The sequence below is a fragment of the Nannospalax galili genome, unplaced genomic scaffold, assembly GCF_000622305.1.
Source record: "Nannospalax galili isolate Female #2095 unplaced genomic scaffold, S.galili_v1.0 scaffold1857, whole genome shotgun sequence".
Lineage (NCBI taxonomy): Eukaryota > Metazoa > Chordata > Mammalia > Rodentia > Spalacidae > Nannospalax > Nannospalax galili.
In genome coordinates this window covers 470,350-492,272 of record NW_008338858.1, presented here as the reverse complement: position 1 = coordinate 492,272, position 21,923 = coordinate 470,350, and the positions used below count along the sequence as shown (strand labels likewise).

The following is a 21,923-nucleotide window of genomic DNA, read 5'->3' as shown; positions in this document are numbered from 1 at the left end:
GCGGGTCACCGTCTGGGACAAGGCACTGACACAGGGCCCCTCCTCACTCTGTCTTCAAAGAGCGGTGTATTGATTTCTTGTTTAAATCAACTTTCACCCCTTTCTCCCCAGTTCTACCCTCCTGGGTCACCAGAACACAGTGTTCCTCTTCCTCCCAATGACAGCCCACACCTACCAGAGACAGGCCCCACTTGAGCAGGCCCCCTTCAGGCCAGGCCTCCCCTGCACCCCTGCCTTAGGCCTCCTTGCGCCATTTCAGGCCTGCTGATGTTAAGCACCCACAGCAGGTGGCCAAAGATGACACACGCTGCCCTCTAGATCCTCACAGCCACCCTGAGTCACAGCAGGATGTAGCTTCTTCGCACCTCACCATCCTGTCTGTACAGTAATAACTGCATGCTCACCATCTCTCTATGTTTTCAGAGAAGAAAATTAAGATTAGATGTGCCTGAGACAGGAGCACAACCCCTCCACACATATAGCTTAGACGTGGCAGGCAGGGTTCGAAACCAGGTTTCTTAAAAACCACTGCACCTCAGCACTTCCTCTTAAAAATTGTCACATCCATCCCAGGTTGCCCTTGGAGGAAGTTGTTAGTCTTCCCATCATTGATAGGACTGGATTGGTCTGATTCATTGTCAGTGGATACAGTCTGATTCCATTCACCATGAATCTTCTCAGTTTGAATCTCATGTGAACACCACACACACACACACACACACACACACACACGCACACACGCACGCACGCACACATGCACACACACGTCCTAAGCCATCGGAAGTGCACTCTTGATCACTTCTGTTTAGTGGGTGAGAAAACAGTCTCTGAGCTCCAGGGAGGAGCTAGAAAGGGGGTCCATCAGGAATCCACTAGGGAAACTCTCCCCCGTGTCCACTTGGTGAGAGATGGGGTGGGAGTTGGAGGAGGGAGTAGAAGGTGACTCTTGGAGGGCTGGCTCAGAAGGGGCAGTGGGCACTGCCCTGGAGGGATCGTTTAGACCTGTGTAGAGCACTGGCTACGGGGTGAGCAAGACAGGCCATGGCTCCTGGCAGGGGAACTGACATTTGTCAAACACAAGGATATGAGCATCTATATGTGGTGACAAGGGCCGCAAGGGGAAGGTACACAATGGGCCTTAAACAAGACTTGGGGTTAGAGTGGCTTCCAAGAGGAAGCAACAGATACACAGAGGTTGGAGGGGTGGACAAGATCTACCTGGGCAGAGGGTGGGACCACTAACCACTCAGTCCTTTCTGTTATACTTCCTGGGACCCCAAGGCCTCCTGATTGTCCCCCATTTCTCTGGTGGCTCCATCCCCATACCCTTTGCCAGCCTTTGCTCCCAGGCTTGCACTCAGAATGCCTCTGGCTCTTCCATCTCCTCTCTGTCCTCCAACAGCTGATTCAGTTATAACTTCAAATGCATCTCCCATCTGGAGTGCATCGAACAGCACACGCCAGATGCCTCCCCTCTAAAACAGCCCTCTCTTGAACCCTGGTCTCCCGGACCCACCTCCCTGGCATCCCCAGGTGGTGTTCTAGTAGCTCACTCAAGCTCAACATGGCAGCTGAACTCCAGGGCACCCGCCACCCCCGCAGGCTTCCCCTTCTCCATCCTTCAGGACTTTCTTGCCAAAAATCTTGCAGTCACCCTCAACACCTCTCTTATTGTCACACCTCACATTTAATCTGTAAGGAAATCCTGGTTCTGCTCGGAATCCAGTCCCAACTCTGAGTCCTCTCCACCTCCACTGCCCCTCCCCGTCCCTGCCATCATCTCCCCCATGGCTTGTAGCCATGGTTTCTGGACTCCCCTTCAGTCTCCAGCATTGCTGCTGCAGTGAGACTCCTGTCTCACAGCAGCTAGCTGGTCTCGGTAGCACACACCTCCAACCATGTCATTTCTCTGCTCACAACCCAGCAAGGGTAGGTACACCCATGTCATGCAGTGCCTGTGGAGGTCAGAAGAGGGCATTGGATCCCCTGGAACTGGAGTTACAGACAGTCTTTTGGAACTTGTTATGTAGACCAGGCTGGCCTCGAACTCGCAGAGATCTGCCTTGCCTCTGCCTCCCAAGTGCTGGGAGTAAAGGAGTAAGCTACCACGCCCAGCTATCTTTTTTCTTTTTTAGAGTAGCCAGTGTTCTTAACCGCAGAGCCACCTCTCTACAAATCTGTGACTAAACTGACCAGAGAAACTACTGCTAACCATTCATCTATATCCTTCGAGGCAACAAGCATATCCAGTTCCCACAGAGACTGTTTGACAGCTGATGGGCACTGTGACTTATGAGCAGGCCTAGGTCTCCATGCTAATGACACACCCAAGGACACTGGCAGTGGGCACAATTCTTTTCATCTTCTTGTTGCATAATTTCCACCAGGCATAAACATGGCATGTACCATCCATGGATGTAGACACGAGGTCACCAGGGTTCTTTTCCAGTAAGGAGACTGAACAACTGAAGGTGCTCATGGTGTTGTCCAAAGCCCCAGTCCTATCTATGGGGCAGAACAGCAATAGAACAGGGAATTCAAAACCCGGAGCAGGCACTCCAGTGGGGACTCCAGACTCTGGGCATCAGCATTGGAATCTGGGACGCACAGGGAAGAGATGAGACCATGTCTATTCCCAGCGTCCTGAGATCACTCAAGGTGAGGCAAAACGAGGGCTGAGTGACTCCCAGTGCCACCCACTCCCTCCCACCCCACACCCAGGCCTGGCCGAGCCAGTCTGGGCTTTAAAAAGCACCAGGAAATGTCACTTTCTTTTTGAGGAGGTGTGATGGGAGGAGAAGGCCTGGGCAGTTTAACAGCCAGTTTATTCAAAGGTTGGGAGCGTGACAGGACCTCCAAATCCTGAAGTTTGTTCTGTACCCAAATTGGACCTACGTCCCTTCCCCAGCAAATGACTTGTGCCAGGCCAGTGGCCCAATGGCCCTACCTGACATCCCCACCAGGTTCTGCCTGGGCCTGCAGGACTCCTGTGCCTGCCCAAGCCAGGACCACGACCAGGACTGTGGCCAGAGTAGCCAGAGTGTGCTCTCTGTTTAGGTTTCAGCATCCAGCTGCCTGCAGCTCAGGGTCTGCAGCAGGACCAGGCACTGCCCCTTTGACAGGCTGGCTCCCAGGGACTGCCTGGGCTCCTGCCACAAACTGCTGACTGCTTGGCCTGAGACCAACACACTCTGGTAGATTCCTCCTGGGAGGAGAAAACTCTGAGGCCATCCAGCCACCCTTTGATACAGCATTCAATCAATCATTCATTTAATCATTCAATCAAACTATTATATTTACTGGGCACCTATTATGTACCAGACACCACACTTTGTAACCACTTCCAGAAACAACAGCTTTAGATAATATTTTCGGCACAAAGCCAGGCACATAGTAGGTACTTACGAGTGGTGAAGACATCTGCCATGTACTGACATATCCTAAACCAGACCCACCCTAAGACACCTTGTGACCCATCTCATTTAGCCCTACACTGACTCTGAGGTTCATAGATGGCAACTCTCTCTCTCTCTTTGTGTGTGTGTGTGTGTGTGTGTGTGTGTGTGTGCATGTATGAATGTATGTGTGTGGTATACATGCACATGTGTGAGTATGTGTGTCTGTGCATGCTGTGGAGACCAGGGAAGGACTTCAGGTTGTCTTACTCTATTATTCTCCACAGTCCCTGGAGACAGGGACTCTCACTGAACCTGGGCTGGGCAGGCAGCCAGCAATTCCTAGTCATCCTCCTGTCTCCACCTCCCTCAGGGGTTACAGGTGTTTGTGTGTCCACACCTGGCTTTTTATGTGAGTGCTAAGGATTCAAACCCAGGTCCTCGTGCTTGTGCAGCAAGCGCTCTCTCCCGCCTCCGTGGTCACCTTCTCAACTTTACAAAGAAGTAAACTGAGGTTCAGAGTAGCTAAGTAAGTCATCCATGGCTCTGCTGCAGGGAAGTGATGCAGCCAAGACTGGAGAGCCAGTTTTGTCTGGCTCTAGAACATTTGCTTTTGACTACACGCCTAACCCCAACAAACATTTATTGAATGAATGAGTGGATGAGGAAGCAATGTGTTGGTGCAAGTATGTGTCCGTGTGTACAAGGCCACTGCTGCGTACCAGTTGGGGGAGCATGTATATGCAGCTGTCTGAGTGTCTGCATATGGGGCTTTTTTATGGAAAGGCTTTCCCTTGTTGTCTTGGTCTTGTGTGTGCTGGAGCTATACTTAGCTGCAGCCGTGACTGTAATGAGCAGTTTGCTGCACACCAGCACTCACTGGGACCTGGTTTCCCAGGGAGATCGCTGGGGCCAGTGTATGAGTATGTGTGGGGGGATGCAGCTTGGTGCTGGGGAATGTTAGAGCAGGGCTGGGGGGTGGCTGAGCTCGCAGCACTATGTGCAAATGAAAAGCCCTCGCTCCAGCTGGAAGAGCATGTGCCAGGCTTCAGCACTGAAGCTTTCACCTGAGCCTGGCCAAGCTCAGAGACAGGTCTCCTAGGCCCACAGCCCCTTTGCCATCCTAGCTAGGCAACTGGACTGAAGTCTTGGATCATGCCTAGAGACCAGTAAAAGCAGCAGGAAGATGGTGGATCTTGGTCTAATCCCGGTCTTCCAGGGCCCCAGGAAGGCCCCCTTTTCAGTGCCACAGCCCCTGTCAGCAAAGCCGCCCTGCACTGCTGCTCACCCAGGCTGGGGCCCTATCTAGGAAAAACAGCCTCTTCTCCTCAGAACAGAACAAAACCACAGGCATGCTCAGCACAGCCTGGGGTTGGAAGGCCAGGCACCACTCACTGTACTATCTGTTCTTCCAGTGGCTTTGAGGAGAGGCAGGTCTCTAAAACCCCAGGTCTGTCTAATCCTGCATGCAATGTCTCCCCAGCCCGGTGCTGGTTTTCTTTCCTCTATCAGGGCTGTTCACCACTTAGAGTGGGCCAGGCCTTCAGACTAGCCCCAGTCCTAGCTCCCAACCCTCTCATTCCACCTATGACTACATCCCTAGCCTCAGGCAATCCTACTTGTGTGTTGGAGAGCCTGGAGTCCTCAGCTTCCAAGCCTCATCCTTTAGGGCATTTCCATGTGATTAGAGGTGGGACTTCCTCTCCAGCCTTGGAGGCCAGCAATAGAAATTAATCCACTCAGATAGCACAGGAAACTCTATGCCCTCCTCTAACTTCTGTGTGTACACAGAAGTTTCTGTACCTGCATCTGCACCGCGCGCGCGCGCACACACACACACACACACACACACACAAGAAATGTATCACCTTATCTTCTCATCTATACACCCATCCATCTGTCTGCTCATCTGTCCATCTATTCATCCATTTACCCACTCATCCATCCACCCATCCATCCACCCATTCATCCATCCATCCACCCATCCATCCATCCACCCACTCACCCATCCATCCATCCACCCATCTATCCATCCATCCATCCACCCATCTATCCATCCATCCATCCATGCATCCATCCACCCATGCATCCATCCATCCATGCATCCATCCACCCATCCATCCGCCCATCCATCCACCCATCCATCCACCCATTCATCCATCCATCCATCCATCCATCCACCCATCTATCCATCCATCCATCCACCCACCCATCCATCCGCCCCATGCACTCAGTTCCCACGCGCTGTGTCCATTCCTGTGCATGTCCTTCCTTCTACCCATTCATCCACAGGCATCTTCACATTTACCTTTTCAGTTGTTCATTTGTCTGTCACTCATCCGTCCATCCATCCACCCAACTTATCATTCTTGACCATAGAACCACCGCATCCAAGAGCAAGAAAGAACACTGGTCCAGCTGCAGATTACCTTCCTAACTTTCAAAAGAAGACCTGGGATCTAATCTTTCTTCTACCAATTACCAACTGAATGATCTTAGACAAATACATTTTTCATTTTTCCTTCATCAACAAAATAGGTATAATATCAAATCTTTCTACCTCACAGGGCTATTTGGGAAACACACCATGTTAGCAAATATCTTTTGACTCCCTGTTCCACCCAGGTACTCCATGGCCTAAGGTAGTCCTTGTCCACTTAGAGGTTACTGTTGGGTTCTAAAAACCTGTAACCACAGTAGGTTGGTGGATCAAAGGCCTGAAGTCAGAGGATATTTTCTGGAAGCAAAAAGGATGGAGTAGGATCTTCCAGGAGTGGGGTTCTGTAAAGGGGGGACCATTAAAGCTGACCTCCTACGGTGCATCCATTTCCCATATGCAAGAGGAAAGTGAATTCACCCTTGGTACAGGAAACAGTAGGCAAAGGGAGGCAGGCAGGGAGCTAGAGGAGGATGAGGAGCCTGTAGGCTAGGGGTGGGTGGGTTGCAAGAGCTGAGAAAATGGGATCTCGAGGATATCCATCCCAACAGACTTCAGGGCACAGGAAGCCTCAGCAAGCCACTGTGATTCCTGAGGCTTGTACTCAAATCCCCAGACTGCCAGACAGAGAAAAAAAAAATCTGCCTGGTGACAGCCAGGCCTCAGGAGACACAATTCCTGCCGCCCAGAAGGGAAGCCAGTGCCTGGCACTTCTGACCTTTGTGCCGCTAAATATATCATTGGTGACGGTGGTTCATAGCCCCGAGGCTGTGAGGCCGCCAGGCTTCCATGGTCTCGGTTTCCCTCTGCATCCCTGCAGTTCAGCCAGGGCCTCACTGTACCCTGGAGACTGAGCCCAGGCTCCTGTGACAGTGCTGCCAGATCCTGCCCTCAGTAAGTGACCTCCCAGCCGCCAGGAGAAAGGCCAGAGGTTCTGTCCTGTAGAGACTCAGCCCACCATGAAGTACCAACTGTTACTCCCATTTTACACATGAAGAAAATGGGGCTCAGTCAGACACCATCTGCCTGGTTCCCCACTGAGGCAGAGGGAAGACCACCACTCTGTCCTGGTCAAATCTGAAGGCTGATTTTCTTTTCTCTGTCCCCTCCCCACAGTCTCCTGTCCTTGAAACTGTGGTCTCTCCCACACATGGCCCTATTTCAAACCTTATTTTTCTTCCTCAAATTGTCTTTCTGCTGTGGGTCTTACTGGATTTTCCAAAACCTATATGTATACTTCATAGCTAAGTAAATGAAAACACAGAAATGTGAGGGCTGGGCTCCAAGAGTATGGGCTTCTCAGCGGCTAAGTCAGGAGTAGTTGTGGCTCTAGTGGGAAGTACCCTGCACACAGCCTACCCTCAGCAGATGACAGAAGCCCAGGCGCGGTCCTCACCCCAGGGCTCTGGCTGTCTCCCTAAGGCCCAGTGGGTGACCATGTTCCTCACAGCTGCTCAGCGAGCCCCTGAGGGTTGGACATAGAAAATTAATCTTGACGAGTGAGAACGCTAGCCCTGGTAGGTGGCCTTGGCCTGAAGTGTACTCACAACCCTGACCTTGCAACAAGACTGAAGGGTGTCTCTTACCACCTGAGGGGACAGGAAAAGGTCCCCAGGGAACCACTAGGCAGGCCTAGGGCTCCATTGAAGGCACCCCATTTACACCTCCATTTGTAGATATTAGGTTTATGTTCTCGGAACTTAGAAGGCTAGTGACTGCAGAGCCCCCTCAAAGATGCCTTCATGAGAATGCCTAGAATGGTCAAAATGTCTAACTTACACTTGTGTGTGCCGTGGAGGTACTGAAGAGCTTTTGTGTCTTATGTCGTTGGATTCCCCCAACAGCCTTCTGCCCTGACAGCTTATTTTCCCACAGGAAAGCCAAGTTGGATGAGGAGTACAGTCATATGGCTTCTACTCCGAAGAGGTAAGGTGGACCCAGGCAGTCTGGCTGTAGTGTGGCCCACAGCCTCTCTCCTAGCTGTCTTCTCACCACAGACTATATAGTGGGAGCCACATGAGCAGCTTTGGGGCTGGAAGGACCCTGTGCAAACTTTGTCTGCCAGGACCCCTTGCCAACTTCTCACTAGCCTCACATCTGGCCCTAGAGCCAGTTCACCTGCCCAGCCTGGTGGTAGCCAGGCACAGCTGGCCTTCAGAGAAAAAACAGGCACCACCTGTGTGGCCAGGCAGGAGCTCTCTCCATGGACGGGACAGCCTACACAGGCTGCTGTGGCCATGGGCAGTCAGAAGAGGGTGAGTGTGGGAAGGCCAAGCTCACAGGCTCACACAGGCCACAGAGGCAGACCTCAAGGAGCAGCCCAGGGATGCTGTGAGAACCGCTTTCTGACCTACCACTGTCCCCTGGCTCAGGGTATGTCTTTGCTGTGTCTCAAACCCTGGCACATGCCTGCCTACTCTGCACATCTCACTCCCTCTGTTGCCTAATGTTACGTGGCTCCCTCCCTCATTCTATGCATTAGCTCGTCCCTCTGGGACACACCGTGCATCCCTTGTGTCCAGTTTCATTTCAGTCTCCTGCATTGGAATGTAAGGGCCTGTGGCATGGGTTTCTAACTGTTTTGCCCTTGGCTTGATTTCTGGGCTGTATGTACATCAGCGCCCATCACATAGTAGGTACTTGTCAATACCCGCTGGATAGATGACTGAGTAAACACAGAGTGCTAACAGCAAGCCTGGTGGATTATTCAATTGCAGAAGGGTATAGAACAAAAGTCCTTTCCTGTGCCATGGCAGAGGAGGAAAGGGGAGACATGGGGGCACCATGGGCTGTGGGGCAGGCAGACAGGGGCAGGGCTGGCAGGCCACTGGGTGAGAGTCTGGTCAGGGCCAAGAAAAAGGGGGAGAGAAGGGTCATCTGAGGCTCTTCAGAGGCTGGAGAATGCTTCCCAGGCTGCCATGAGCCCTCCAGCAGGGGCCTGTGAGCCTGGGCACAGTGAGGCTGGCTCCTGAGGCCCCCTGAGCTCAGCTGTCCAGGGCTGCCCCTGCTAATATTAGCCCATCCCCACCCAGCCTGGCGTCAGCCTGGCGGGGTAGCCCAGCCTGAGAGCGGGCACTGTCCACTGGTACCAACGGCAGCCCTCAGCCCTGGCCCCAGCATCCTGCAGCTCTGAGGTCTGAAGGACCCTTGCTGCCCTTCGCTGGGCCTGAGTATTCCCTGACAAGTCGTAATGCCTGGAGCTAAGGGGTGTGGCCTCTACCTCAGGAGCCACCACACTGGAGGACACTTGCCAGTGTCTCAGGTCACTGAGCTTGGCTCTAGACCAGAGCCTGATGTCAGCCGCCCTCTCTCCCTTCCTCCCTCCCTCCTTTCCTCTCACCAGCAATCAGAAGTTCTATCAACCTTCTTTCATACCCTACTCTACCCGGGGAGGGCAGAAGAGAAGGGATGAGTGGTCCATTGCAACAGATAGGGAGACTGAGGCTCAGGGGGAATGTGACGTGCCTGCAATACAAAGGGAGAATCCAGAATACATGGGAGAATCCAGGCCTGTTTCCCACAGTGGCATCACGCACGCTGGCCCCTGGAAGACAGAGTATGAAGAAGGGGCTGGAGTGGACTAGGTGACCCACGGAAGAGGCAATTGTGGGGAGCCTGGGAGCTGAAAGAAGGATGCAGATGGGAGACAGGTGAAGGTTTGTGTCTTCCAGGGCCACAAGCTGGTAAGAGATAATAGAACCCACAGTAATTAAACACTGATTACATTCCAGGTTCTGGGCTGAGTGCTTAACACATTTAATCCTCCCAACTTCCCTATGAGTCGGGTGCTATTAATACCCTTCTCTTGAGGCACAGACAGGTTAGGGAACTTGTCCAAGGTCACATAGCTACTGAGATTTGAACTCAAGCCTCACTCAAGAGGCCTTCTCTGAGAGAAAGAAGCTCTGGGTCACGGTGCCAGAGCAAAAATGGCTAGAAGCTGGTGGTAGAGAGACGCTCTACATTTATTTTACTGAATATATGACTGAGACTCCAGTAGAGGAATTTAGGGTAAAAAAAAAATCCTTCCTGGGCCTTCAAGAGGAGGAGTCTGTTTTGAAACCCAATGACTAATACCTAGAACTTCCCACAAACACAGATGACAGAGGAAGAGGATGAGAGGAGGCAGGACAGATGAGGAGGGGAAGGTAGACAAAGACCTGGCTGGCCTTCAGGGGAAAGAGTCCCTCCCAGGAGGAGCCAGCTTAGGCTATACAATGTAGGACCTGGGGGCTTGTGTGTGCTGGTGTTAGACCTCTGAGCTTAGGTTGGGAGTACCTAGGCTAATGCAGTAGGAAATGGGTTTGGAGACAGAGGGGCCTGGATGTGATCACCTTCATCTAGCCTGGAGAGCCTAGCATGGCAAGGGCAACCCTGTCCTGACTAGGACATCTCAGTAGTCCATCAGCACCCCACCTTGGCCTGCTCATCACTACTCCAGCTTGGGAGAGGGAGGGAGAGATCATGTTCTCAGGTGACGCAAAGAAGGAAGGAAGGGGTCAGCCAGGCATGGGCTCAACAGCATGGCCCCTGCCTGACCTTCATCGCAGATCCCACCATTGCTATTTTCATTCAATAATTTTGTTTGTTTTCAGACCAGGTCTTGCCATGTAGCCTATGCTAGCCTCAAACCATCACTACTCCAGCTTGGGAGAGGGAGGGAGAGATCATGTTCTCAGGTGACGCAAAGAAGGAAGGAAGGGGTCAGCCAGGCATGGGCTCAACAGCATGGCCCCTGCCTGACCTTCATCGCAGATCCCACCATTGCTATTTTCATTCAATAATTTTGTTTTCAGACCAGGTCTTGCCATGTAGCCTATGCTAGCCTCAAACTGGAGGTCCTCTCACCTCTGCCTCCTTAGTTCAGGAATTATAGGTGTGTGCTGCTACCCTCACCCAGCTTACTTGACCTCCAATAAATATTTATTTAGCACCCAGCTTGTTCCAAGTCCTGCCCTAGGCTTCAGGGACAGCGCAGTTGATAAAAGAGACTGAAAGCCCTTGGCTCATGGAGCCTACGTGCTAGGACAGAAGACAAGTAAGGCAAAGGAGGAGAATGCAGAGTGTCGGACACCCAAGAGAAAGCAGTGTTTGAAAGGAGGTCCTAGAAAGAAACCAGAGGAGGGACCAGAGGAAGCCACCAGATGAGCAAGTGGGTCTGGGCAGGAGTACCCAAGAGGGGAGGTTGGAGGAGGACATCCTTATAGACATAGTCCCTGGAAGGAAGTAGGTCTAGACATAGAGTGAAGTCTGGCCAGCATTTTACTAGAGGGGCCTTGGCTGCCCTGTGGAAAAATGGCTAGGACAGGACAGGGCTACCAGGGCTGAGGCCAGGAGGACAGAGGCCTCAGCAATGATCTACAAGTGAAGAGATGGTGGTTTCAGCCTGAGAGATTGGGGGTGATGGGATGTGGCTGGGTTCTAGATGTTTCTGAAGCATGGCAGGATTTGCTGACATGTGAGAAAAGGTGCCCAGGAAGAAGGAGCCCCAAAGATTTGTGTCTGTGCAGCTGGATGGAGGGAGCTGTCATTGGCCAAGAAGGCCCCATTACCCTGCCACCAACTGGGCCACAAGGAAGATCAGAGCCGTGGTGCAAGTATCCAGTGGTCTGTGGGTTCTGACACTTCCCCAGGCTATGAACTGTTTTGTACCTCAGCACTTCTTAGCCTCTGAGGGGCATGAATCATCTGGGAATCCAGTTAAAATGCAGATTCTGACTCAGGCCATTTGGGCTGGCACCCAAGACCCCTTTGTTTCTAACAAGTCCTGTCCCTCATGTTGCTGTCAGTAAGTGGGCCATATGCCATATGACAGGGACTCTGCCCAGCTAGCATTAATGTAACCTAGGAGAGGACAGGTCTAGGAATGGAATCCTCCTAGGACACAGCCTAGGAATCTGAAATTCTTAAAGCATCCCTGGTAGTTCTGAGGTTGGAGGGGGGGGGGGTCCTCCAGCATCTAATCCCTAAACTTCCATGGCTGCTGGTGGGAACACTCCCACTTCATTCATACAGCATCCCCCTGACTGGCCCTTTCCAGGATACCAGTACAGCCTGACACTGGAGGTCCCCTCTGAGTGGCCTCCTGCAGTTCCCTGAGGACTGACAGCCAAGGAAAGGACTCATGGAAGAGGGCTGCTGCCCACTGAGCTGGAGACGCAGACCTTAAAGCACTAGTACCCCAGGTCTGAGCCTGCCAGCGGGCTGGTGAGCCTACCCAGCAAGGAGGTGGCTAAGACACTTTGAATGAATGAATGAATGAATGAGTGAGTAAATGGGAACAGGTTGAATGTGCAGAGTGAAAAGAAGCTCTTCAGATCCTACCCACTTGGTGCCAGGACTTTTGCCAGACAACTGACCTGTGTCCTGGAAGGCAGCTAAGCTAGGCTGTGGAAGGAGGCATAGGGGACTCACTTGATTCACAGCTCCTCTGGGAAGCTAAGTCCAAGATTCTCAGACTTCCAGAATGGCAAAGCTGAAGGACGCTGAGTGGTCAGCCTTCCTGTATTACAGGTGGAGACACTGCAGTCCCGAGGCCTTGGAGCTTGCTCAAAGCAGCCCTGTTGGTTTGGTGACCTGGCTACAGATCTTTCTCTGTCTGCCCATAACCTGGGGTTTGTTTGTGGCCCCATCTTTCCATATCTCAGTCTTCCTGTCCCCCAGAGCTGACCCACTCCCACTTTGCGTTGTGCAAGTTGGGTGCCTCAGTGCCCATCCCAGAGCCTTCAGTCCTAAAGGAGGAGGTCATGGAGGGCAAGAACCACCAGGCTGAGAGCTGGGAAATAGGGAAGGGTAGTCTGTGTGCTCAGCAAAGAGGGGAAAGGAGGGGCTGGAGAGAAGGCTCAGCTGTTAAGAACACTGGTTGTTCTTGCAGAAGACCTGGGTTTGAATCCCAGCACCTACATGGCAGCTAACAACTGTCTGTAACTCCAGTTCCAGAGAACAGGGGCAGGAGTGATGACTCAGCAGTTAAGAGCTCTGGCTGCTCTTTCAGAGGATCTGGATTCAAGTACCAGCACCCATGTGGCCACTAACATCTGTGTGTAACTCCAGTTCCAGGGGATCCGATGCCCTTTACTGACCTTCTTGGGCATTGCACACATGGGTGCACTTACACATATGCAGGCAATACACACATACACATAAAATAAAAATAATAAATTTAAAAAAGAGGGGAAAAGACCCCAAAGTGTCAGGGGGTGGGGGGTGGGGCGGCGGCTAGAGGTGAACAGAAACCCAGAGAGGTAAACAAGAGCTGAAGAGCAGGAGGCCTGAGGGGAACCTGGCAGAAGCGAACAGCAGGAGACATGGCCAGGGACCAGAGCAGGCCTTGAATGCTAAGCTAAGGAGAATCGGGTAGAGTATTCCTTCCACCCCACCGCACACAAGACAACCTCTCATCTTCCCCGGCTCCTCTGCCATTTCCAGCCAGGCCCAGCTTCCATGAATGGGGGTGGCAGATAGTTGAGTACTGTGGGGATGCGTCTTTGAGAATACCAGAGTGCTCTCTTTAGCCCAACTGGGACATGGCCCTCCTGCCAGGATCCAGGTCAGGGCTTGCTGAGCAGGATCCCTGGACAGGTGGCTGGGAAGCAGATGGAAGTGCCGGCCTGAGCATGGCAGGCTGCAGACCCAGCAACCTGGAACGTGAACAGGAGGCAGGCTCTGAGTGTCGGCTGCTCTGCTTTTAGGACTAAAGTACTTCAGCCTAGTGGCTTGCCCTCTCTGAGCTGCTGCAGCTTTGCTATGGCATGAGCACAGCACAGGTGATGCAGTCCCGGGGAGTCTGGTGAGAATGAGATGAGAATGTGTCAATCAAGTCAATCAAGCCCTTGAGACAGTGTCTGACACTTAATAAGCACATTAACAAATGGCAGCCATTAGCACTGTGATTCAAGAAAGGAAGACGGTGTGCAAAGTCTGGCTTGGGAGATGCTAGGAATTTGGGCCACCTCCTGGGCTCCCCTACCTGAGGGCACTTGACCTGGAAGGGCAAATAACTGATGATTCTAACCCTTCACCAGAAGAGGACAGCATGCTTAAGTGTGGTTTGCAGTTCTTTAACACTGAGAGTCCAAAGAAACAGCACAGGCTGTGAGTTTGAGTCCCACTGACTTTTTATGGTTGTGGACAGTGTCTGCCCCTCACTGAGCCTGCCTCTCCTACCCTGGATGAGGAAGGTGGCAAAGATTCTTCTCTGGGTCAATCTTTAGTCAGGCTCTGACCCTTCTGTTAGGTCCACCAGTGCACTTCCTGTGAAATGCCACTTTAGGAAAAGTGCCTTATTAAATCAGTTTAGCCAGAACTCCACCCTTGGTATTTGATCATCCTCTTCATCCTCTACCAGCCTTGGGGATGTCTGATTACCCTAGCCTGGCTTCAGTGAGAATCCTGTTAAGGCTGTTTTAGCCTCATGTTCCCTGATGGTAATTTTCCATTCACTGACCCCCAGCCTGTTCCTTAACTACAGATTCCCACTTGTTCTATGCTGTATTCACAGATGAGCCTAATGTTTAACCTCTAATGCAAGGCCCCATTGCATGAGTCCCTGTTCTTATTGTGAGAATCTTAAACAGGGTCTATCGTCCCACAGACTTGTGCTTTAACCCGTGACGCTGAATAGCTTTTTTCTTTAATAGCAGGCATTGGAGGTGGTCAGAGAGCACCCATTGACCCTACATCCCATACGCATGGTAAGTAGTCCCTCCCAACTAGTTCTCCTGAACAAAGGCTGGTGGCCAACTGCCCTGGAGCCTCTTAGGTCCTCTTTTGCCACTGAGCCTCCTTCAGGGATGGGAGCCTGGACTGGGGTGCTGGCCAGACTGACCCAGAAGTGACAACAGGGAGCAACTTAAGGACCTGACCTTTTGGTCCTGAGCAGAATACACTGGTCATGAGACTGCTCAGAATAGCCAGAGGCACTAAATTCAGTTGTTGTGGGAGGCCTAACGTCCCTGGCTCAGGCTGTGGGCCCTGGAATGAGCCCCTACCAGAAGCCCCCCCGCCGCCCCGATCTCTGTGACAACTCTCAGGCCAACACCCAAAACTTCTAGTAGCACACCAGTCCTCTGGATCACTGCTGCCAGACTCCAAGCACTCTCTGAGGTGGGACTGAAAGAACCCACAAAGTTCAGAGATGGATCTATGACCGTCAGCAAAGCATTCCTCTCTGGGCCTCAACCTCCTCTGTTGTAAAAGCTCTATATAGAGTGTGGAAGAAGCTTAGAGGCAATAAACCTGAGTCAAGCAAACCCACTAGTGAACATCCAATCGCCAATCAGACAGATGCCCCGAAGAGAAGGACCGTAGAACTGAACGCTGACCCACTGTATGGGGGCCAGAAAGGATACTGTTGAGAAACAACTTTTTGAGGCAGATGATGGACAAAGAGAGGTGATCCAGGGGTAAAGAATCTTCCAGAGGGAGCAGGATACACAAAGACCCTGAAGCAAGGGAACCCAGCAACCATAAGAAACTAAGCCAAGCCAGATGACTGTTCAGTGAGCCTTGAGCAAAGCCAGACCAGAGGAGACTTGAGAGTCAGAGTGGGCTCAGGAGGCACAGTATGGGCCTGGGAAGCCCTGAAGCCTCTGGTGACCTGACTGATTTGTGAATTAAAAGGACCTCTGTGATTACTAAATGGAAAATGGATTGGAGGGGCCTGGAGCTGGCGATGGAAAAATGGGAAAGCTATGCAGAGGCAGATCTAAGGGAACCACAGTGTCCTGAAGCACAGGATAGGCATGGGGATGGGAAGAGGATGGAGCTCAGAGGCACTCACAAGACAAAACACTAAGACACGTCACAGCAGAGATTCCAGCAGCCGCCCTTCCTGAATGCTTTCAGTGTGCCTGTTACCTCCATGGTTACCTTAGATGCACTCTACTTGAACCTCTAAGATCAGTTCTGCCAGCAACCCCATTCATCAGGGACCCGGCTGAAAGACTAAGCACCAGATGCTTGGTCTGTGATTTTCATTACCAGAAGGGCTTTGGGGGCTTGAGGGCACCGTTCAGAGACACATGGACCTTTGGTAAAGAACACTGTCTGGATGAGATCATACTACTGTGGGTCTCCCTTACATGTTACCATGTCTCAAAGTGTGCCCTGTCCTGGGGACGCTGAGGTGAGAAATGAGCTTCCTAGAAGTCCCCGATAATAGTTTCATCCTGTCTCACCTCATGCTGAAGCTAAGACCTGAGTTGTCTTAGAGGTGGGCTGGACTCTCCACTGTGACTCCTAGGTGACTCCCTCCCCAGGGAAGGGGAGTCCCAAAGAGGGACAGGGAAGAGGCAGAATCTGGACAAGAAGTCAGAGGAGAGACAGGCAACGGAGTGTATGGGCTGGGGCTTCCCCAGCTTTGAGATCATTGCATTTCTCTGGCATTGATGTCACTGTACTCACACACATATGCCATACACATGTTAGGAACACTCCCTGGCCTGTAACCTAGAGACCATCACTGGCCCTGATGTGACACTGTACCATGCTCCTGGTGACATGCAAATCACAGACAAAGGCCTAGGGCCTCTGACCTCAGTTGACACCCCCACACCCCCAAAGAAGAGAGAAGGCAGTTCCCAGGGCAGCTGGCTGGCCTTACACACCTGCTCTTATACCTCTGCAACTTTGCATACAAGAACTGCCCTTCCTCTGCCTCTGCCTGGCCAACACCGGCTTGCCCCTGAGTGCCTGCCTCATATGACCTCCTTGGAACAGATCTTATTCCAAGAAGCCCTTTACCTTTTGCCGTACACTAACACCATCATCCATACCTTGTGTGTGTCTGAGGCTACACCCCATCCCAGATTACAAGTGGGGCTCACCTTGCCCCAGTTCACCTCACACCCTAGCCCCTCACACCAGTGTCCAGCAAAAAGGAAGAAAACTGTTCTATCCCTGCTCCCCCTCAGAGCTCCAATGAAACTTCTCACCCCGATCTAGTAGCTCTTATTTTCCATGACCAGCTCCTTGGGGGAAGATCACACACACACACACACACACACACACACACACACACACACACACACACATAACTGGCCCTGGCTGGGACATATGTTTCTGAGTAATGACATGCACAGGGAGATGCCCTCAGTCAGGGCCCAGGCAGCCCAGGAGATGGAGGTAGCAGGCAGAAAGCTGCTCCAGAAAGTTTTCTTCTTTGAGGTACACCAGGCCATACAGGGTCTTTCTTACACACAAGCACTCACAGCTACAGTGACACACAGGCCCAGGGTCTCTCTCACACACAACATGCCGTCATACACAGGACCTCATGGTCTCTCACACATAGTCTCTAGCACACAGTCTGTCACACAAGGCATCCTACACATGCACAGTTAGTCTCAAGCACACACACACACACACACACTCACACGCAGAGTTCCTCATGCACATTTTCACACCTGCAACACACTCTCTCCTACTCAGCAATACACTCACCTGGAGTCTCATATGCTGCACCTGTCACTCCTCTTACACATGCAGTCTATCTTATTATATACATTCTCTCTCACACATCTCTTTCACACACCAGCATACACACAGACACACATGAGTCCATCTGTCAACACACAGAGACTCACATCCACAGGTTCTTTGACATAAGGACCTCTTTCAGAGTCACAATTTCAATACACCCCCACACGCAAGCACATGCACTCACATATACACACGTATACACCCAGAGTCACACTCACCTCATGCATATTTATTTTTATTCTAACACACGAGGACCTCTTTCAGAGTCACAATTTCAATACACCCCCACACGCAAGCACATGCACTCACATATACACACACACGTATACACCCAGAGTCACACTCACCTCATGCATATTTTTATTCTAACACACGAGGAGACTCTCACACACCCACACAGTCTCTTATACACACACACATACACACATGCAAGCTTTTCTTTCACAAACACATAGACAATCTCACACACATAAGGGATTCAGAATCTATAATACAAACTGAATCTTAAATCCAGACCCAGCAATCTGAGAGGGCTTTTCCAGGCTGTAAGGGGGAGGAGTAAACAAAGGTGACTGCAGGGCACACAGGCGGCAGCACAGCAAAGACGGAGGGGGAGGACGGCCGGCAGCAGGCTGGTCCCTGCAGAGCTGCAGAGAGGCAGCGCAATGCAGCTGGGCCAGCAGGCGGGCGGGTCACAGGAGCCTGGGTTCAAATCCCAGCTCTGCCTTCATTTCCCCTTTCCTCTGTGAGTCTGTGTCCTCATGTGTCGCCCATGGGAGTGGAAAAGGACACAACCTCTCTGAGGTTATGAGGGAAAGCAGCACAGCTGCCCTGAGGGGGACACCCACTGACACCCCCCTGTGTTGCAACTGCCCACCATACACCACCTCTGACTGCCCAGCTTTTCCCTGAGTCTGCTCTTAAATGGGCATTTGCTTGAGAGTTTCGAGACTTCAGTCTTGTAGTTTTATACACTGGCAAGACCTAAAGCCATACTTAGGCGGCCAATTTGTCGCCACTGAGTGAAGGCCACTCCATAACCCAGGGATGCCCAGTGGGAGGAAAGAGCAGGGGAGGGGCAGGAGTACCCCCTCTGATCCCTGCCTGAAACTGATTAGTGAAGTTCAGGGAGGCAGGTGGAGGGACCCAGCCTCTTGTAGGTACCCTGAGGAAGTCAGGCCTTCTTGGACTTGCTTCCAGGGGCCAAGAGGAGCTGCTGCCAAGGTCAAATGAGGGTGGAAGTGTTGCTCTAAGCCAGGTCTTGGCCCAGTCTGCCCTGCACACCTCCCCCCAGCCTGTGCTGCTTCAGCCCCCCAGTCCCCTGTTCCAGCCCCTCCCCATAGCTCAACACAGCCTCCAGTTACATAATCCTCTAGCTGTGGTGGCCTCTGTCAGCAAGGAGGGGGGTTGAGGGGAGGCATCCTCTCTAGGTCCTAGGTCATTCTGGAAAATGGCAGGAAGCTGATGACCAGCTCCAAGGAGGATAGGGGTCCCAGAAGATCTGGATTCAAATCTTACTTGACCTCCAACTTCCAGGGTGACCTTGGCTAAGATCCTCAGTGGCAATATGGAAAACCAGGTGCTCTCTCTCCCCACCCACAACACCTAGAATTCAAGGTGTAAGGTTCTAAACTGCTGCTCCACCCCCACATGCCTTTTTGTTTTATCTTAGCAACAAATCTACCAGGTGTCTGCCTACAGCCCCTCCTTGGGCATCTCAGCTTCCGCCCCCAAGTTTCTTTGTCCACTGAGCTGCAGACTCCTGCTCCTCCCCAGCTCAAATACCCATCCCCAGCTCTGGCTCAGGCTCCTGTCAGCATGAGAAACCAGACCTGCAGCAGCAAAGGCAGTGTTTTGCCAGGGAGGGGACAGAGGTGGGTCTGGCCCTGAGGAGGGGCTCTGTCTCAGATTCCCAGCTCTGCCCTTCCCCCTCATCCTTGGTTCTCTTTAGGCCTGAGAAGCCAGCCCAGGAAGGCCTAGTATTTCTTCTAGCGTAGCTGTCTACCTCCATTCCCTCTTTTGGGCTCAGTAAGAGAAGATCCAGAGGGAAAGGCCCTTAGAGTCCACCAGCGTTTTATTCAGGATGAAATTAACCGAGAGAGGCAGTCTGCGGCCAAGGTCAACAGCAGGCATCCTTTCTCCCTTCTAACAATTTCTAAAAGGGGTGTGGCTGATGAAGACACGCCCACTTCACACACTGTCTGGGTACATTGCCCCATAAAATTCCCCTCCTTGCCCCTCTCTTCCCAGGCCAAAGGAAGCAAGGGCTCAAGCCTTTGACCTCCTCCAAGCTTCTCCCCTTCCAGGAGGAGGGACAGCATGCTCTCATTTTAGGAGCAGGCCCCCAAGCCCAGTCCTTCAACAACCACCTGGCTATTAATGAACATTCCTTAAACCACCTCCTCAGATAGCAGGGGAGGATGATCCCTTGAGGGAGGGCCTGTCAGTCTCAAGCTTCCAGGAAGGCCTAAGGTCCTCTTTCTACTCCAGGCCCCTCTCCCACCCTGCCCTGGGAAGAAGGAAGGGCTCCCCTTATCTCCCCCAAACCAGAGGGCAATTCACACCTTCACAGTATACATCTGCTAGAGGCACAGATGGGGCATGCACATGGGTGTGAGGTGTCATGCACATTCAAACACACACATATGCTCATTCGTTCCCACAAACTTTACCCATCCAAATACATTACACACCAGCACACTTACATAAATATGCACGCGGTGTACTCACACACAAAAAAACACACCCATTCACAGGCTTTCCTACATATTATCAATACAGACACACTCACATATTCAAACCCAGTCACTGGCAGGCATCCCTGCGCTCTTACACACGTACACAACCCCCTTCAGTCCAGAACTCCCTGGGCACTCACTGTCCGCTGCACCCTACCCGAGGGAGGCAGCCAGGGCTCCCTCTCCCTGTCGGTGAACCTGACAGATAAGAAGCCACTTACCCGCGCATAGCGAGATGAGTAGGGGTCCTCGAACAGCGCCCAGATGCGCGGCTGCCAGCGACGCCAGAAGCCGCCAGGCCGGCCATCTGGGGAGTCACTGAGCGCCAGTCGCTTGGTCATCTCCAGCTCGTCCTCGCCGTCACCCGAGTCCCCAGGGCCGTCGGCGTCCGCGTCGTCAGCGCTGTTGTCCAGGGGCGCACCGCCAAAGCTGTCCAGCGCCTCCTCGGCGTCGCGGTGCTGGCGGTAGGTCATCCAGCAGCAGGGCTCCACGTCCGTCTCGTCGATGCCCCAGAAGGCCAGCTCCTCCTCGTACAGCGGCCCGCACACGTCGGCCGGGCAGTGCAGCTTGCCGGTGCGGTAGTAGTTCAGGATGTGAGCGAAGACGCCCGGGTGGCGGTCGAAGAAGAACTCGTCTGCCCGCGGGTCATAGTCGAAGTGGCTGTGGGCATCGGGCTCGGCCAGCCAGGCGAGCCGCGTGCCGGGCAGCGTGCGCAGCGTCGAGCGGTACGTCTGGTGGCGCGTGCCGCCCACGTTGATCACGATGCGCTCGCTCTCGTCCCCTTGGCCCATCGCGGCGCCCCCTTAGGCATGGCGCGGCCCAGCGACACCCATGGGAGCTGCCGCCAGGGGGAGTTGGTGTCGGGGAGGGGGGCGCGCGGCCTCCTCCCCCCTCCCCCCAGCCGTCGGGGGGGTACAGAGGACCGCGGCTCCGGCCACCCACCCCAACGAGCGACCAGAGCCCCTCGAGGGGCGCTGCGGGTCAGGTGCGCGTCCAGGGGTGTGCTCAGGGGGTCCGGGGTCTCCAGGCGCCAGATGTGGGAGGGAGCTGTCCTGCCTGCGGAGGAGGCAGAGGAGAGAAGGGAGGGAGACAGGGAGGGGGGAAGGGAGCGGGGCGGCGCTCAGCGGCGAGCCCCAGGAGGAGGGGAGAGAGGGTGGGGGGGCCGGGCTCCGGGTACCATCTCAGCGGGAAATGGAGGAACCAGCACAAAGCTCTTTAGCGGAAGGTCATCGGCTCTGCCCCGGGCCCCCGGACCAGTAGACCAGCCGCCCAGAAGGGGGACGAGAGCAGAGGGGCTCCGGGAAATCCGCGGTGGGCTGTGCGGTGGTCGCCGCGGCGCGCTCCCGGCGCGGCGGGGATGGATGCCGGCCGCGGTCCTCCGTGCGTGGCGGGGCGGCAGCTCAGGGCTCGGGGCAGGCTCCGGTCCCCTTCCGCTCTCCTTGCCCGGATGCCTGCTCCTTTGGCGGCGGGCAAGCCTGCCCACCCGCCCTCCTCGTTCCTTCTCCCCGTCTCCCAGAGGAGATGGCGGGTCCCCGGGGCAGGGGCACCGGGCGCTGCCCCACCGGGCTGCCGCGAAGCTCTGCGCGGGGTGCGCTGGATCGGGGCTGATCGGGGCTGCGCGGGGCTGCGCCGGGACCCGGCTTCCGCGGCGGTGCTGAAGGGACAGCTCCCGGACGGCGGCGGAGCAGCACTGGGCAGGGCCCAGGTTGTCCCCGAGGTCCGGCGCCGGCTCGGGTGTCTGCGCCCCGCGCTCCTCTCCGTGCTCGGGGCGAGCGAGGGGCGCTGCGCGCCCAGGCGAGGGGCGCTGCGGAGGTCAGGCCCGTGAGGCGGGGGTGGCAGGTCCGGGCGCGGCGCAGCGAGGCCGGCGAGGCC

At 53.7% G+C, this 21,923-nt stretch overlaps 1 protein-coding gene across 3 annotated transcripts in view; it reads right to left on the bottom strand.

Annotated features, from left to right (window-relative positions):
- Window positions 1-21,163, bottom strand: part of Kcnc1 (potassium voltage-gated channel subfamily C member 1) — a 43,258-nt gene extending 22,095 nt beyond the window's left edge. Inside the window, exon 1 of one of the 3 annotated variants that reach the window (XR_003849598.1) lies at window positions 20,273-21,163. Coding sequence is in view for 2 of the 3 variants with exons in the window: in XM_008833391.3 (XP_008831613.1) it covers window positions 20,273-20,842 (570 nt within the window). In the remaining variant the exon portion in view is untranslated. The remainder of the gene's footprint in view (window positions 1-20,272) is intronic. The other 2 variants (XM_008833391.3, XM_008833392.2) reach the window with 2 other exon arrangements.
- Window positions 21,164-21,923: the final 760 nt, after the last annotated feature.